The 17,982-nt window shown below is 40.2% G+C and overlaps 4 protein-coding genes across 11 annotated transcripts in view; 1 reads left to right on the top strand and 3 right to left on the bottom strand.

Annotated features, from left to right (window-relative positions):
• klhdc3 (kelch domain containing 3) overlaps positions 1-7,757 on the bottom strand; it is a 90,279-nt gene extending 82,522 nt beyond the window's left edge. Inside the window, exon 1 of the mRNA XM_077581950.1 lies at positions 7,731-7,757. The gene's annotated coding sequence lies outside the window, so the exon portion shown is untranslated. The remainder of the gene's footprint in view (positions 1-7,730) is intronic.
• Positions 1-17,982, bottom strand: part of ntpcr (nucleoside-triphosphatase, cancer-related) — an 84,880-nt gene that overhangs the window by 27,431 nt on the left and 39,467 nt on the right. For 2 of the 4 annotated variants that reach the window (XM_077581952.1, XM_077581953.1), the window contains exons 4-7: positions 10,880-11,042; positions 10,704-10,806; positions 8,267-8,476; positions 7,731-7,819 (exon numbers count right to left, since the gene is read on the bottom strand). In XM_077581952.1, coding sequence (XP_077438078.1) covers positions 7,751-7,819; positions 8,267-8,476; positions 10,704-10,806; positions 10,880-11,042 — 545 coding nt within the window. In that variant the 3' untranslated portion in view covers positions 7,731-7,750. Of the gene's footprint in view, positions 1-7,349; positions 7,820-8,266; positions 8,477-10,703; positions 10,807-10,879; positions 11,043-11,920; positions 12,006-17,982 lie in introns of those variants that run through there. The other 2 variants (XM_077581954.1, XM_077581951.1) reach the window with 2 other exon arrangements.
• Positions 13,020-15,490, bottom strand: map10 (microtubule associated protein 10). The gene has a single exon (XM_077581976.1). The coding sequence runs from the start codon at positions 15,401-15,403 to the stop codon at positions 13,145-13,147; it is 2,259 nt and encodes a 752-aa protein (XP_077438102.1). The 5' UTR covers positions 15,404-15,490; the 3' UTR covers positions 13,020-13,144.
• The window catches only part of LOC144061452 (signal-induced proliferation-associated 1-like protein 2), a 99,898-nt gene continuing 98,694 nt past the window's right edge, over positions 16,779-17,982 (top strand). For 4 of the 5 annotated variants that reach the window (XM_077581939.1, XM_077581942.1, XM_077581941.1 and 1 more), the window contains exon 1: positions 16,779-16,937. The gene's annotated coding sequence lies outside the window, so the exon portion shown is untranslated. The remainder of the gene's footprint in view (positions 16,938-17,982) is intronic. The other variant, XM_077581940.1, reaches the window with a different exon arrangement.

Genomic DNA, 17,982 nt, shown 5'->3' on the forward strand with positions numbered 1-17,982 from the left:
CACACATATATATATATATATATATATATATATATATATATATATATTTGTATGTGTATGTGCGTGTGTGTGTGCGTGCGAGCGTGTGTGTATTCATCAGTTCACCTAAAGCCCATTAAAAAAAAATTCCCATACTAATAATATAATATAATAATAAATTGCCAAATGCAGAAACATCAGTTAAGTTATCACAATGTAGTGGCTCTCGCTAACAGACAGAATTAAGTAACCAGAATTAGGTTAAAAAATTCTATATACGTAGACCATGTTTCTATAAATTTTGATATTTGGTTTTTATTTGAGGCAGATATTTTTTCCATTAAAATGTGATTTATGAGGAGGTTAGACCATTGGTCGATATTCAGAGTTTGTTTATTTTTCCAGTTAACAAGAATTGTTTTTTTTTTGCGATAGTAAGGGCTACAAGTGTAGATTGAAATTGTTTATGTGGTAAGTCAGTTGTTGTTAGGTTACCTAGCAAACACAAGTTTGGAGATAAAGGTATCCTACAGTCCAAAATAGCGGAAAGTTTTTCTAAGACTTTAGCCCAGAAATACATAACCGGAGTACATGAACACGGTATTCAGATTAATAGTACGTTTAGGGAATATGAATTAAGCAGCAAAATAGACTCCTTTTTATATATCACAGGGGGCGGCCATTTTGCCACTTGCTGTCAAGTGATATCATAGTAGCTCAAGGTTTAGGTAACAACCAATCATGGCTCACCTGTTTTCTGAGTTTGGTCACATGAGATTCATAAGCTGAGCCGTGATTGGTCGTCACCTGAGTAAGTGTGATGTCATTTTCAGGCGACAAGTGGCAAAATGGCAACCACTTAAGCTGTATAAAAAGGGGTGGATTTTGGACAATAATATGTTCTATGCAGTCCCACTGGTCTAAATATGGTATTCTGGTCAATATTGCGTTAGTGGTATTTGAGTTAAACTGCAAAATCCAGGGATTTTTATCCATCTCAGGGGGCGGCCATTTTGCTACTTGCTGTCGACTGAAGATGACATCAATGTTGCTCAAGGGCTCAGGCAATGACCAATCATAGCTCACCTGTTTTCTGAAGCTGAGCTGTGATTGGTTGTTACCTGAGACCTGAGCAACATTGATGTCATCTTCAGTCGACAGCAAGTGGCAAAATGGCCGCCTGAGATGTATAAGAAAGGCTGGATTTTGCTTCATAACTATTATTCCACAAATGTAATATTAATCAAAATGTCACGTTAAGACTAATGAGGTCACATATAACATTATTGTCAAGAAATGTTTAAGGTTGACTTCTACTTTAATTCATATTCAACCTACACAATGCTAGTCACTGTCATGGTATTTGGTTTAGTTGGGTTTTGTCTTGTTTTCCTTGTGTCTCTTTTTGTCAATGTCTCGTCAATTTTTATCATGTCCACCTGTGCTTGTCATCCTGGTCCCTTGTGTCACCCAGGCCCTGTCCACACAAATGCCAGTTTCAATGTATCCTCACAAGTTTCTTACCGTTTGGGCCGTTCGTCCACACGATGGCGCGGTTTCGGAGCTTGAAACCGATCATTTTTTAAACCGGGCTCCAGAGTGGGAAGATTCCAAAGCGCGCCCCGTACGCGTCCGTCTGGACACCATATGCAGGATACTCCTCCAGTGATGACGTAATGGTCGGCAATTCTCGTCACTGCGCGCAAACCGTCAGTCTGGCGGATATCCGTGTCGTAGTGGTTTTGCGCAGCCTCCTTAGCTTGCTTATGCAGCAAAATATTTTGCTTCTTTATTCCCATGTTCAACAAGCGGTGTTGTACTTGAATCACCCGCCATTGTCACTTCTCCCGTGTTCGTCTTTTTCATGTTGTTTTGATACACGCAAAGCCATGTTTGTTCTGGAGATTGCAATAAAGTTAAGGAAAGAAAAAAAAAAGTGTTTTCTTCTTCGCTTTCCGTTAACTCCCTGTGGCTGCGCTACAGCGCCACTCCAGGCTTGGCATATACATTACAGCCGTTAAACATCCTCAGCGTCTTCTTTTGGACACACGCAAGTCTTGAAATGCTTCTGTGCGTACGAGATTTGTTTGAGGAACGAAGCCGGCTTTGCTTCCGTCTGGACGGGGGCCCCAGTCAGCTCCCTCAGCCACATGTGTCTTGTCCAGGTGTCACTGTATAGTTCCCTGCTTTCTTTCAGTTCTTGTCGGTTCATTGTCTATGTCTAGTCTCGTCACGTCCTTTCCACTCTCGGTCCTCGTGTGTTCCTTTGTTACTTGGTATCTTGTTTTTGACTTTTGGATTTTCTGGGGGGGGGGTACTGAACTACTGAACTTTTTTTTTTTTTTTTCTGGCCCCGTCCTGCTGCGTTGGGATGGGGGCGCGGGCCGTGTTGGGGAGGGGGGCGCTCCTGCTCCTGGGTTTGCTCTCCGGCCGGTAGCCCCTTCGTCCTTTGGCGCTGCCGCGGCCTGGGGGGCGCTTGCTCTGTCCTGGCGGGGGTTGACGGCTCCCCTCTTTGGTGGAGATTTTTATGCATGCCAGATCCACCACACCAGCATCGATCGAAACTCAGACACAATCTGCTTCTTCCTCAGTTCATTGAATCGGTGGAGGCTGATGTCTGTGGATCTCACTCTGCTTCGTCTGTCCTTCCTTCCTTTCCTCAGTCTCTCCTTTGGTCTCTTGAGGTCTCCCTGATTTGTTGGAATTTAGATGTTTCTGGGGTGGGTGAAGGACTCTGGTTGGTGGCCTGGTCGGCGCTGGATTTCACTTTCCTTTCTTTTCTTTGGTCCTTCCTCGGGTCTCCTGACGGCCTCACGACTCTGGCTGGAAGTATTCGGTTTAGGTGAACGGTTTGGGATTTTTTGATAGGTTTTAAGTGAACTAATGAATACACACATGCACGCACGCACATACACATACTCACCCACATACAAAAAAAAAAAAATAAAAGAGCAATGATGATGACATGTCAAATCGGAAAATTGCAGAATGAACAATACTGAGCTCTGCAGAAAAACGAAAAAAAATGCCCTTTCGTTTCTGTTAAATAAATTACCCGAAACTGCCTCCACGCGCTGTTTCCCTGCGCTTGGGTCTTCAACCCCCATCACAACCTGACAATCACAATGCCATGTTTAGACTAGTGGAGGCGCATACTATTACTTGCCTTCCCCTTTAAATTGTGGGGAATAACGCAAAGAAAAAAATTGTCCCTTAAAGTAACAAAGCTACTTTTGCACGTCTCCAGCTTCTGTCAAACCAACATACCATCTTGACAGCAATGCCCTCCACCCCCATTTCTCTCACTGCAAGCTCTCTTTTGTCCTAGATTGTTAGTAAGCGTAAGCTCCTTGAATATCTCTGTGAAGGGATAAAGGAAGGGGATGCCAGACAGACATCTGTCCCACAGCTTGGTGCAAATGTATCTCGGCGATATGGCTATCTAGGCCCCGCATATCCATTCAAGCCATTGGGCCATGGCTTTTATCGCGACGCAGCCCAAGCTTAAAGAACATTAATGCTTTCACATCTTTTGAAAGTGGATCTGTTAAGGATAGTTGCACAATGGTCACATTACATGTCATACAGTATATACAGGAATGAAAGTGTTGGTGATTCATCTTCTTCCATCTATCCATTATCTATAATGCTTATCCTCATTAGCGTTGCAGGTGAGCTGGGCCTATCCACACTCAGCGGGTGAGAATCAGCTGAACATGATGTAACACAAATAGGCTACTTTCAGGCTCGAAATATCACCAATGTAAATTCATGTTGGCACATGCTTCGTGTACAGTGACAGTATAAACATTTATTTCAGACGTGTCATTTGACATGTAAAAATGTTCAAATGCACTTGTTGAAAAAACAAACACCATAAGGACGACGTGGCATCTAATCACATTGTGAAACATCAAAAGTATCCAGACAGAACTTACTGAACGCTATAAACCTAGCAAAGGTCTGTGTCACTCTTACGTAATCCCTCTGCTCCCATGCAAGCAGGATGCTTACAATCACATGCCAATCAGAAGCCGCCCCGTGGACCGCCTCAACTCCAATCACCCACTAAGTCTGTGCCAAAACAACACGCACCATCATCCGCAGTGAAAGCCGAGAAGCGGCACCATTGCAGCGCTGCTTTGGAGTGCCAGCTAATGGAGAGACGTATCAGAGGTGGCCAAAGAGCAGATGCTGGCGCAGCAGCATGTCTGACGCACATCACAGCTGGCTGCTCTCGCTGCAGCTGGCTTGACAGCTTACATCACTTACGCAAGCGATATTAAAAATAAGCCAAAAGTCTAGTTTCACTTTGAAATGACCGGCCACGCTTTGGAGACGAGGCCAATATTCTTACTGGCTTTCCATTTCAAAAACTTCCATCCAGTTGACAGATTAAAAGCTCACACAAGAGTAAAGTTAGTCTGATGCAAACATAAACTTTGAATGCTCTTGATATATGCCTCGATAACTGCTACTGGAGATTTAAAAGTATAAACTCCATTAGCCGAGAAGTATATATCTATATTAGGGCTGGGTTTAAAAAAAATTAATAATCAAAATCATTTAATCAATTTTCATTTTCAAACCCGACATTGGTCCATAAAACCATGAATTGATTATATATATATATATAAGTAAATAGGCCATTTTTTTGTATCATACTGTTTTCTTGCTTTCTTATGAATTTAAAAGTATTTTCTTACATTTATGAAAGACCTGATTTATCGCACTTAAAGACAATTCAGAATCTTTTAAATGTTTATTTACAATTATTGAATTAGATTATGAAAATATTTTCATCTCATCCTTGCTGATGTCAATGTTTGTGTAACACTTAAGTGATTATAACGCATGTTACTTTCATTAATAAATTAAATAATTTGACCAGTTACTGCCTCCGCAAAATTTACTTTGGAATTTAATATTTGTCGAGTTTTTATCATATCCTTGACATTTAAGAAGGATTGATGTGTCATGAATAATCCATATCGGATTGAAGTGAATCGAATCGGAAGAAAAAATAAAAATCAAATCGAACTGAGCTCTTGTCAATCAAAATCGAACTGATTGAGGAAATTAGAATCGATATCCAGCCCTAATATATGGGGCTGCTTTGTTACTTCAGGACCTGAACCTTACCAGAAAATCCTATGGGGGAATGTTTGGCCATCAGTTTGTGATCTCAAGCTGAAGCGCATTTTGGGTTTTGCATCACGATGAGTAAGAAAACACATCATCAAGCCAACTTTTGAATGGCTTAAAAAAACAAAATGAAAGTTTTGGAGCGGCCTAGTCGCAGTCCAGACTTGAATTTGATAGAAATGCTGTTGCATAACCCTTAAAAAGACATTCATGCTCAAAGTGTTGCTGAATTAAAGCAATTCAGGCCAAAATATCTCCACAGAGATGTGAAAGACTCAGAAACATCTGATCTTGTTTTATTGCTGCTGAGGTTGGATAAGCCAGTTATTAGTTTTTGTTTCTTCTTTAATAATAAAAAAACTTTTAAAAATTAATTTTGAGTTTTTTCTTTTACTAACATTTAAATGTGTCAAACACTTTTTGTCACCATTGTATAAATAGGCACACACACATTTATATGTTGACAAAAAAGGACTTTTCTTCAAATTTTACAGATCTCATTTAGCGGATGTGCAACCCATCAGACCTCTTTAAGCTGCAGCAACTGACTAAATCCTACATCAATGCAATGTGACAACTCCAAAAATCCCCTAAAAACCAGTAATGATATTTATCCTCAACTGTAATCTGATACCATATGGACTGAAAACACATGATGATCTGGGGGTGAAGTACAAAATCACAAAGAGAACGTTGGGGGAAATAAAAACAAAAAGTGAAGCTCCTTAGGATATGTTGTGCAAATGAAGTTGTGTGTTCAAGTCGAAATGCATCGTCCGATGTCCACCCAATGTATCCCAATAAACATCAGGATTTTCTAATGCCTTCCGACTTGGGAAGGGCCTGATTTTTGATTGTTTTCACTTTCAAGTCACTGTGCCTTCAAGCAAGAGGTAAAATGCATAGTACAGTACTTCTTATAATTGTTCGTTTTTCACAATAGACACAAACAAGAAGTACAAAAACACCACCATTAAAAATGTAACTAAAGTACATTACATTACATTACAAAGACAGATCGTAAGAAACAGGACAAAATGGAGGAAGGGAAGGAATAATACTACCAAGGCATATGTTCATCAGCAAATTATCTATTCTTGTCATTATACTGCTCTCATGTTATCATCATACTCAAAAAGATCCTCAAAAATATTCTTTACACTACTTCAATTTTATCTAAACAATCATATAACGGGCACTTATCCAATCAGATTATTATTCTTTTGTTCAAATATTCTCTAATGAACGCAACATGCTCCTTCCCATGATCTTCAAGGATTGCAGTTTCCCACTGACAGTAATTCTAAGATGTCCTTCAGTAATGTATAATTTTATAGGAGTCTGGTTTGCGTGGCTTCCATTTGATTATTCTCGCCCCTTTCACAGCCAGAAATGCTACAGCAATGATCCGCTGATTAACGCTTACATATTTTCCACTCTACTTCCCAGTAAGCATTACAACTGGACATTGGGGGATATGAACACGCTTTTGGTCTTTCTATTTTTTTTTATGCGGTGTAGTATTGCTCCATTTGTGAGTTTTATTTGAAATCATTTTATTTCTCACACATTTTAAATAGATGTAAAATCGCTTCAGTATTGAGTTCCGCTTCACAATGTTCCGTTCCCAACTGTAACGTTGTTGGAACTTTACTGTAAAGGCAGGGATAAGCTTAGCAATTTATAGATACTGAGACTGTTCATTGACCAGTAGCTGCTACAGTATTTGATCCCAACATGATTACTTTATGTTTACATTTTTGAATGATAGATTTGAACTGAAAGTACTGTATATATGCAGTTATTTAGGCCAAACTGTGTTTTAATCTTTTTAAATGAGTGCACTGCTTTGACACAACCAGCAGAGGCGCTGTTGATTCAGGCAAAATGATACTTAACGAAAATATACAGTATATGCAAAACGTTTTTCAACATTGCTGACTGAATCTTTCTATCCATTTATCCATCCATCCATCACCAAGGGATGAGCATGACTGAAGTTTAAAAGTTATGTAATTGCACTACATTAGTCACCCCCCTTCAACCCAAGGACAAAAATGACATGAATCTTCGTCCCATTTTATGCTCTCAAAAACTGCTATAAACAAACATAAAATCTGAACTCATTCCAATAAAATTGTGATCTGTACGGAATATTTGTTGTTTTTTAACTCAGCATTTATGTACCAGATGACAACCACTAATGAAAAATGGAAAGAAAACACTAAGAAAAAAAAAAGTATATTCGTGCTGTCCAAAGAATAAATCATGTGTAAAATATTGTACAGTATATTGATTGGATCTTAATGAAAACAACCCGAAAGTGGCCTGAAAACACCGACCAGTTGTCTTTAATTGGGGAAAATCCAAATTATTGTACATGTGTATGAATAGTTGAAAAGACACGCAGTTTGACAATACAAGGCAACCTGCTATGTGATCCATCAATTACGCAGCAAATAATCAATTTTGAGCAGGCACGATGTAAAACATGAATTGAGTACTCATTGAGCAGCTGGGTGGTTAGGTCACAAACCCGTTCTACTACATGGAAGAATTCTTTGACAAGAAAATAAGGCGTCAATTGAATTGAATTACCCGTTTACCTTGCTAGGATTGTTATCCTTTATTTTAAACACTCCCGAAGAGCTGATAGAATATCTTGCAGAATGGCATTTCTGTTTTCCCGTGTCACCTAGGCAGAAAAAACAAAAAGTATTACTTTCGGACGCGAAACCGACAGCAAAGTATACAATGTAGGATTATCATGGTTAAAGTTGTAAATACCTAAGAAATAGTCACGGTGACATTACTGTAACCTTGTGCAAAACAAGTAAGTACTTAGCATGGCAATACCCATAACGGAGTTTCCCCATGATAATTTATTTGAACATTTCAGTGAAGCCTTTGTTGTTTAATCAGTCACGCATGATTTTTTTGTTAATCCTGCTATAGGCGCGGGATAATGCAGGGCATGGCTCTATCCAACACACAACAGACTTGCTGTCTCATAAGACCGTGTGAGATAAAGTGTAAACAGTGTCCTACAGCTACTAAAAGCTCTTAAAAATGACCTACATATCATTCTCTTCCCCCGCCCTCTTTTTCCTAGCGAGTGTACAGTATTTGTGTTTGTACTCACAGTGAAGACCCTGACATCGCTCCTAATCCGCACTTCTTCCACCAGGCCGAGCAGTTTCCCCTTGGGGATGGGGATGGTGCCTAAGACTGCGCAGGAAGAGCAGTCGAGTGTCTGTCTGACCGCCTTGATGAACGGCTGGCTGAAGAGTTCCATTTTCCCTATCTCGTCAAGGACAAACACCTTCTTGCCCGTTCCATCTTTTGAACCCACCTGGACACAGGGGTGTATTGAGTGTGGGGAAAATGAATGGCTGATTATTCAGTTATTGTTTATTAGCTGACAAGTACTAGTTACAGACGCTCCCCTACTTACGAACATTCGAGTTACGAACAACGGTACATACGAACATGTCTGCGCGCATGCGAGCATGTCAAAAAATGTCCGGAAAGAGATGCTGTAAGTTTGATTTTTTATTGCGCACCTTTTTCCGAGTACTGTAGTGCTTCTTTCCGCCGCTAATACCGACGCTTGGCGCTGTGAGAGCTCACCCAGCATTGGAGGCTCAGCAACGTGTCGAGGAGGAGGAAGAAGAAGAAACGCCTGTCGCTCCTTGATAAAGCCATCGCACTTTTCGAGCAGCAAGACCCAAATATTAACTAACTCGTTCGTAAGTTGGGGAGCGTCTGTACTTCATGTAAGTGCAACCTGAAAAAAAAAGTCAATTTTTATCCATGTCATCATTAAGGTCACAGGGGTGAGTTGGAGCCTATACCAGCTGACTTTGGAGAAAAGGCAGTCCAGTCAATTACAGGGCACATATAGAAACTGACTTCACACTCACATTCATCCTTATGGAAAATCAATCCACCAAAGTAATGCAGTGATACTAACTTCACTATTTATTTGCCATCAATGTAAATACAATGAAACAATGAGAGGTGCACTTGCTATAAATTCAGAACTATTTTTTTCTACCCATGCCAGTGTTGTTCATCTGTCCTTTTTCTATAGCGCTTCTCTTGATTATAATACTGGACAAGCTGGAGCCCATTCCAGCTGACTTTGGTCAGAGGCAGGGTACACCCTGGGCTGGCCGCCAGTTAATCACAGGGCACATAATGTCAAACAACCTTTCACACTCACATTCTCATCTACGGACAGTTTGGAGTCTTCAATTATAACATGCATGTTTCGGGAATCTTAAAAGGAGTCCCCGGAAAGAACCCACGCAAACACAGAGAGAACATGTGGACAACGACACCTTATATGCTCGAATCATATATCATGATCGTCGAAGTTCATAATTATTATTTGGGGAGGGGGGTCATGGGGGGGCAAGGAAAGCCTAGTGGGCTACCGGGCTAATAAACCGCGTTCAATTAGAAATTACTCTGGGAATGAAATAACCTGTGATCACAGGAAAACGGACAACCATGTTTTTCTTCAGATGGAAGGAAAATTCAGGGTTCAGCATACAAAACCTGCCATCAAGCAAGTTAAAGGTGAGGTCTTTAGTTTTCACTCAGAAATAAACACTGGATGTTTACACATGTAAACCTTCTCAATCAACACCTCTGGGCTTCTGTTAATGTGCGGTGGTGATTTCGTCATCATCCACCACCACCCCATCCTGTATTTTGCCATTTTGTTGCGTTTTGCCATGAGAGGGACGTTTGTGGGCGGAAAAGTCTATGTTTACCCCTCCAGCCAATCACAGAGCTGAATTGGTTGTTTACAAACACAAACGGACAAAACTAAAGACCCCACCTTTTAAGTTCACAGACTCTCCTATCACAATGGTGATTGACTCAAAAAATTTCTCACTCATCTCTCTGGACCGGATAATTCTGATTTTGCCTCATCTCAGGTTACTTTACTCCAAGTTTTCACACGGCCTGCTTTGTGGAATACACCCCTGCTTGCATCTTTACTGACATTATTATTGTTCCTCATCAGGCCACAAATAAATTGAGATTAAATCAACAGTGCCTCTGCTGGTTGCAATCAAGTACGACAATCCAATTTGTCTCTATTTCTTTAAAACGTCAACCATCAACAAGTTATTATCCCCACCACTGGATGATATGTACTGCAAAAAACATTGTTTCAGTCTAACATGAGAAAAAAATTATTAGCATGTAATATAATATGTTATTAAGGTGGTGAACACACAAAAAGTGGTTTGACTGATTACAGAGAAATGTTTACAAGAGATAAGAGGAAAACGCAGCACCACGACACCTTCCTTTACTGCTAATATGTAGGCGGCACGCCGGGCTCACTTTACAAGCAGGATATTCACGGTCAGTAACAGCCAGACGGCACCACTGCTACTAAAAATGTCACTCTGGAATTTATGTGTTTGCAGGCTTCCAATTATGCTCTCTGGTTTGAGAAAATCAAAAGGCTTGATGATTTGTTAAGCAGGAATAAAAGACAGTGTTCTGTGATCTGTTGATGAGGGTAATTATAACAAGCACGCCAGTGTGTGGTGTACCTTCTCAAAGAGGGGGAGGGCCAGGCGTTCAAATGAAGGTAAATCCACAACATACTGTCCAACTGTGTACTCCCGTCTGCCGTGAGAGTCACCAGCAATGTCTCTGTGCGGTGAAATGCATCCCGGGGTTAGTCAAACACAACATCAAAAAAGAGTAGCTTGTTTGACATTCCTACCTGATTCTGGACAGGTGGCCTCTTTCTCCACTCACTGTGACCACATCAAACCCCACTCTGTGGCCTCCTTCTCTGACCTCTTCCGTGTAAAAGCCCTCCACCGACTGGCCGGACGCCACTAATGCATCACACGCCTTCTGGACCAAAGTGGTTTTACCCACACCTGCAGCAAAATATTCCTTAAGTCATTGGCAATGCTGATTACACATAGAGGGCTCCTAAGTTTATGATGGAGTTTTTGTTCGATGGCGCGTGACATAAACGAGATTTGTCAGCAAGTGACGGAGGCTATCATTTAAACAACATGCTGTAAATTATACTATTTTAATAAGTTTGTCCACCCATTATTATTTACTATAATCTAACTGTGCCACTGATGTATAGTGATTGATATACTCTTCCATTTGATGACAGAAGGCACAATAAACTTGTGTAATCACTCGTTGCCATTCATCCCGTGTGTACCAGCTTTAAAGTAAATTGAACAGGCCCAAATTTCACACCAAGTCATATTGTAAGTAAACTGAAATGAGATGATTGTGCGTTATAATTAAAGAAAATATTTGCATGGCAAACACTTGGTCATTAATATTAAAAAAATCAAATAAAGAGTTACAACTGTAACTGCGTGTTTTTTTCCGCGTGGTGGCATATAAATGTTTCAATTTGAGAGTCTGTTCGTAACCACGCAAGTAATTTCGACGGCGTCGTAAAACGAGGACAGCTGACAACACTACAAATGTGCATTTTCACTTAACACTTACATAGCCTACTCTGTGGACAATTGGCACATTTTGGGGGGCTAGAGACTGAATACCTAACTTGTTCTATATCAATATAGTTCGTCTTGCTTCGAGTATTTTTATTGGGGAAGAAAACAGGTTAGCATCATATTACTCGACCGGTCGCTCGTCAAATCTGATTGGACAAAAAACGCCTATACTGTCTCATTTAAATTATGGTTTCTTTAGAGACTGACGAGCAAACTACTATCAAGAAGTTTGCAGAGAGTGTAGCGAATCTATTCTGCGTAACTGTTACCTGGCGGTCCAGTCAGGAAAACGTGCCTGAGCATTTGCTCAGCGCCTTCTGCAACACCGCTTCACTTCCGCAAACAATTCTAGCGCATGCGCAAAAGTATCTCGAACGATAATATTTTCAAAGCAGTTAAATTGTATGCTTTTAGAAACGACACGTGATTCAATAAATAAGAATTTTGGGAAGCAGTGGGACTTCTTTGTATGTGGATGTTTTGATATTTGAGCAGTTTTAATGTCTATGAAAACTATTGAACTAAAATTGTGCATATATAAACAAATTGCATGCATATATAATTTCGCTTAGTGTCACTCACGAAATACACAATTGGAAGAAAAATAATAATAATGCCCTTAGAGGTGTACTCGATAACTGCAGAAGCCAGAATAAAAGCAGCACGACCAACACTTTATTCAAGTGCCATATTACGTTGGATAATATACGGAATTAAATTAAATAACCTGAAACCCCAAACTGTAATTAAACACTACACTAGTATGAACAGTAGTTATTTTGCCTATCAAATCTCACGACAGGTGAGAATGCAAAGCACTGGTTTGATATTACAGAAAGGAATGTATGCCAAAGGCAGGATCAGCTCACTGAGCTTCATCTTAAAGCATTTGCTGATGTGAGAAGTTTTAACTTATGGAAAGTAAGTGTATTAAATGGTGTGGTGAGGTGCTTCGTCATACACATTACTCACACAAAGTGAGTGATATTCAGCTTTCAGGTAAAATTTAGGACTACAATTGGTATTTAAACAGTCTTCTTCATTATGTTGTTCACATTTTGACATCCTGAGACCAAAAAGACACCAAACAGTTGCTCAACATTACCTTGTTGCTTCAAACAAGATGGTGATGCTGTTCAACCTTGGTTTAAATTTAGAATTGCGGCAAAGAAAGTTGCTGATGAAAGCTAAACGAAGCTAGTGTATATGTATATCGACGCCTTCTTAAAATAATCGCCTAGGTCACCCCCCTCCCAGATTTTTCAGCAAACCCAAAAAAATGAACCATTTGCACCACAAGGAGATGATTTTGGCAAAAAATAACTTTTAAGAGAATGGATGTAAAATATTTCAATAATAACAAATATGTTGCAGAATTCATAATTTATTTATTTGTTACATTAAATGTCTTTATTTCAACTACAAATTGTGCATAAACAATAAGATGCAATACAAAAAGCCCATGAGGCCTGTATTTATGTGGTATAGACCGTTTACATTGTGTAACCAGGGAGCTTGAATGCCACAAGATCAGATATATGATGATACTCTTGTCTGAAGTCCAGCGATCCAAGGTCGTCTTCTAGTTCCCGAGCCTCCAGTGGATCAGGGAGCACAGATTCTGAAGAACCTCGCCAAACGAGACTGCTGCTCTCACTCTTTTGTTCCCTTGGAGACGTAGCTCCAGAATCCTCCTCCTCTTCCTGTTTCTTGGAGCGTACCATTTGCATGGAGGCTGATCCATCCTCATCAGAAGAGAAGCTGAGTGCAGAGTCTCGTGTTCGAGGCCGGATGAGGTGTGTGCCTCTCAAAACACGCTGTACGGGGCTGTGGCCTCGAATGGGTGCAGGGAGGAGGGGTCTCTCCTTCACGGGTTCCGAGTCCGAATCTGAAGCGTGGAATCCACGGAGAAAAGGAGGCTTAGAATGGGCTGGCTCTGGACTACTGGCGGTGTCTGCATCACTGGCCTCGAAACTGTTAAAGTCATCTGCGTATTCTTCTTCCTTGCCAGAGTCTGAAAATGAAGACCTGCGGCTGCTGTGTCTACTACAAGAGTCCAGTTTCACATTTTGGTTGTTGCTCTTGGCGTCATCATCGTCGTCGTCGTTGACACAAGGGAGGGAGACAGATGGAGTTTCTTTAGGACTTTCCAACTTCGATCCGTCTTCATGTTTTTGCTTTGCTGTATCCTGCACTGCAGAGACCACTTCCTTGTTTTGTGTCTTCTTCATATTTTCTTCAGGAATTGAAGTATTGATCCTAGCTGTTTTCTTCCCCTTACTTGTACTTGTTCGTGTTTCATTGGCCGTGTGTGATGCCATGCAGTCCCGATATTTCACCACAGTGCAGTTTTTCTGCCGCCTTAGATTGTAAGTCTTTGTTGTTCCATACACTAGCTTTTTCCTGTATGCTTTACTCTCAATTACAGGCTCACTTTGGTTGTTTTGCATGGGTCCTTGAGGTTCAGCCTTAACATTTTTTGGAGAAGGGGAATGCAAATGTTTTGGATGAAAACTGTGGCTCACCTTGTTTTCTTGCCCTGGTCTTGTCCTTGATGTGCTCCCTTGTTTATCTAAAGCCTCGGCAGAAGCTGTTTTATAAATCCAAGCCAAGTTTGGATGATTCAACATAGGCTGCTGGTGCAAGTTGTGGGCATTTAACTGTGACAGTTCAACAAAAAGAGCATTAAGTAGAGGTAGCGGTCTCAGAGCTTCCTCAAGGACAGTTGGAGTGACACTTGCTGATATTTTAGGTGCATTTTCCAATGCCTGGTCTGTTGAGGAATTTTCACTTTCATTTTCGGAGAACGTTTCTTTGTGTGTTACAATTGTTGAGTCAGGTTTTACTAACCTGTACTCGTTTCCTTGGGTTTCATGTTTTTCCTTGCCAGAATTGTAATAGTAAAGATGTGGGGGACAAAACACAGTTGGGTCCTCATCAAAGCCCGTCTTACGTCCTTGGACTGTGTGAGGAATTTGGCTTATTGGGTCATATTCAGTCTGAGTGGACACAGCTTGTTTATCCACATCATCAAGATTGTCCTGCGTGGACAACTGAATTCTCATACAGCCCGAAAGTATTTTTTTATTTGACTGCTTCTTCATGACGACCTCTTGAGCACACTGTTCCCTGTAGACAGGCATATTTTTTGTCACATGGGGTGGTAGACTGACTCCTACAGTTAGGAGTTTATAACTTAGAGAAATAACTCCAACCGGCTCCTCTGCAAGGTTTTTTACACACACAACCCCCCTCTCTCCATATGATGAGCAACTAGCAACATCGTGTTCAACAGAGTCATGTCTAATTCTGTTCATGATAGCAGCCAACGAAATGAGGGACGTCCCTAATAATTTGGGTATCTCGTCGCTCAAATCTAAAATCATAACATAAAGAGGGGTGTTGTTGAGTCGCATATGCAGAGAGTCTAGATTCATTTCGAAGAAGCACGACTTTCCTCTGTTAAACCGATATACCCATCGCTTGTTATTGTCGTGCTGTTGGTGCTGAACTGTATCATCTCCTCTCAGTTCAGGCGGATAAATGAGCAGCGTTGGGAAATCCAGCAGTCGTATTCCAACAGCGAGCTCGTCGGAGACTTTCTTTTCACTGTCAATACGAATATATTCCACTAAAAGCTCAAATGAAAAAAGAGTCGCTTGTTTCGGGTTACCACCCGGTTGTTCTGACATTATTGTAGCGACGTGGGTACAACACACAACAACAAAAACATCGAAAATTCCAGCTAGCATACTAGCTAGCTGCTAGTGTTCAACAAATCGGAGTTTTGAATCCCCTGTCGGACAGAAAACATTGTGGCACCTCCCCAAACCGGATATCCGGTTCAAAACATTATTTTTTTTTTAAAAAAAAGGGTAAAAGGAATAACTACTGTACAAACATTCTCAGCAGCGTAACTCAGTATGAGTTGTAGAAAACAAAATTCTGTCGCCTTAAAGAATAACTTAATTGGGTTAGTTATTTTACTTTGTGTACAGAAAAACAACGTGTAAAAAGTATATGAAACAAAAATAAAATAATGAAAATTAGTTACGTGGTCTACTAGTTGTAATAAATCCGCATTATCTAATTTATACTGTAGCTATTGACACTATTTTTAAATGATCAAAATGGCTTCTAAATCTAGTACTTTTAAATGTTATTTAGTTAATTTGAAAGCCCCTTTGATTATTGCATGTGGTGTGTTTTGTCCCCCCCCCCCCCCAAATTTTTTAAGTATTAATTTATGTGTGGCTTGAGATGAGAATGAATTATTAAAGATCATCATGAGTAAAATAGCAACTTGAAAAAATACTTTATTGAACATTAAGATGAACAAACACTCGTTGTGGATAATTTGGTAGCAATATACATCCACGTGCACTAAAATATAAAATAAACAAAATATAAAATAAACAAAAAGGGGATTGTTTCGTTAAAAAAATGGTATTTTACAGTCATATACAAAGGTGCAAAGGGAAGAAGCGAAATCAAAACTCAACGTCTTTAATAAATCATGGGAATGAGGTCTTACAGTTCTTCCACTTGGCACAATGAATATATTTTACCATTACAATCACTACCAGTTGACCTGAGAACGGTCACTTTCCTGCATTTGTTGTCGCCATAGCAACACATGTCGCAAGATTTTTACGTCGATGTTTTTGTGGGGACGCGTGTAGTTAAGTTCACTTTTTCAGTACAGTAGTTACAACAACTGATTATTTTCACAGAAAAAAGTAGAAATAATGTAAAATAAGAATAAAATGTTCTGTCTAAAGTTAAACAACGATAATAATAATAGCACGCACAGTATCTGGATGATGATTTATTCCCATTTTGAAATACTTTTTGGTGGCAAACGGTGTCGGTGAGGGGACCCACAGATTTTGGGACCGATTAAAATAGGCTAAAGGTGATTGGTAAGGTTTGTGAAGGTCCGTTTACGAGTTAACACTACAGACTTGTGATTAATATTTCAGGTAGTACACATTAGCCTCGCTTAAAAACAAACACACAAAGAGCACGCGCGCAAGCACGCACGCAAGGCATAAGAGGACCGTGTAAATAAACCATCTCATCAACCGACAGGGCAGCAGGAGTGCCGGTGGGCGGGGACTTTCTCCCGGCGTGCTGTCATCGCCAAGCGAGGTGCTGCTGGATGTCTGAGCTCGCTTCAGTCTGGAGGCTCAGGCGGAAAGAGAAAGGTACGAGCCCGACTGTCGCAACTGGCGCTAGGTCGATAAGGATACTTTGTTGGTGATCTGGCGACGCTCTCGATGTAAGGTAGGACATACAAGGAGTTTGTTTTTTTTCCCTTAAATGGATAACATTCTGAGCATATATGGTTCATATATATGAACCACGCGGACAAAGTGGTGTTGCAGCGTAAAAGTGTGGAGTACTTGCAAGAGCGAAACGGAATAGAAACTCAAAATATTAGAGCAAGAATTGAAGCTAAAGTGACTTTTAGGGGTTTCAGTTTAAAAACAAACCATACAGAAATTTCTGCCCATTATATTGTGTTTTGTTTTTTTCTTAACTTATTTCCTCAATGTCTATTTACATAGTTCTGCCAAATTGTTAAACTCGAATCATATCTTAGACTATTTGTGGGCGGCGGTGGTGAAGAATGTGTGTTTACTATTTTGGAGGGGGGGGGGGGGGGGAAACAATGAACTAGATTTGTCTTGAAATATTTGTGAATGGGTTTGTTTCGTGGAGTCAGTTCTCGCTTTGAGCGTTAGAGGGCGACAAAGATTTCGTTGTCCGCTTGTTATTTCAGCCTTTAAATTCCCTCTATTTGAAGACAATTTGACTGTTAAATATGCCTTTTTATTTATCCAGTAAAAGTTCATTTGGGCTAGGCTGTGTTTCATTTTCTATACTTTTGACTATAGTAGTGTCAAGGAACTATTTTCCCCATCATCAAGTTGAGTCGTGCATGAATATAATCTGTCAGTTGCCCGTCCGTACACAATATGCATGTCTCATTGCTGACTGCTTCTGTGGCCTATGTCCCTTGAGAGACTGAACAAGTCAAGTCATGTTTATCTTCAATCAACCCTACCCACTGCTGTCTTCCTCTAGGAAATGAAAGCACCACAAGATCTAAATTCCTAATAAAGAGCTTCAAACGATACACCGGAGTTCAAATGCAAATTATCATTGCATAATTTAATGTGCTCTGATTTATCTCCCTGTGGTTTCACAGTCCCCCTCTCAGCTTTTCAATCAAATAAACATATTATTTTCCTAGTCCAAATTTAGTATCTTCATTAAAGCACAATTATCTTCATAGTTTGATGTCTGATAAGTTTTATTTTTGGTT

Source organism: Vanacampus margaritifer, chromosome 12, assembly GCF_051991255.1.
Source record: "Vanacampus margaritifer isolate UIUO_Vmar chromosome 12, RoL_Vmar_1.0, whole genome shotgun sequence".
Classification (NCBI taxonomy): domain Eukaryota; kingdom Metazoa; phylum Chordata; class Actinopteri; order Syngnathiformes; family Syngnathidae; genus Vanacampus; species Vanacampus margaritifer.

Excerpts from the sequence above, each read along its gene's own strand:
- map10 (XM_077581976.1), bottom strand. The coding sequence starts at position 15,403 with ATGCTAGCTGGAATTTTCGATGTTTTTGTTGTTGTGTGTTGTACCCAC.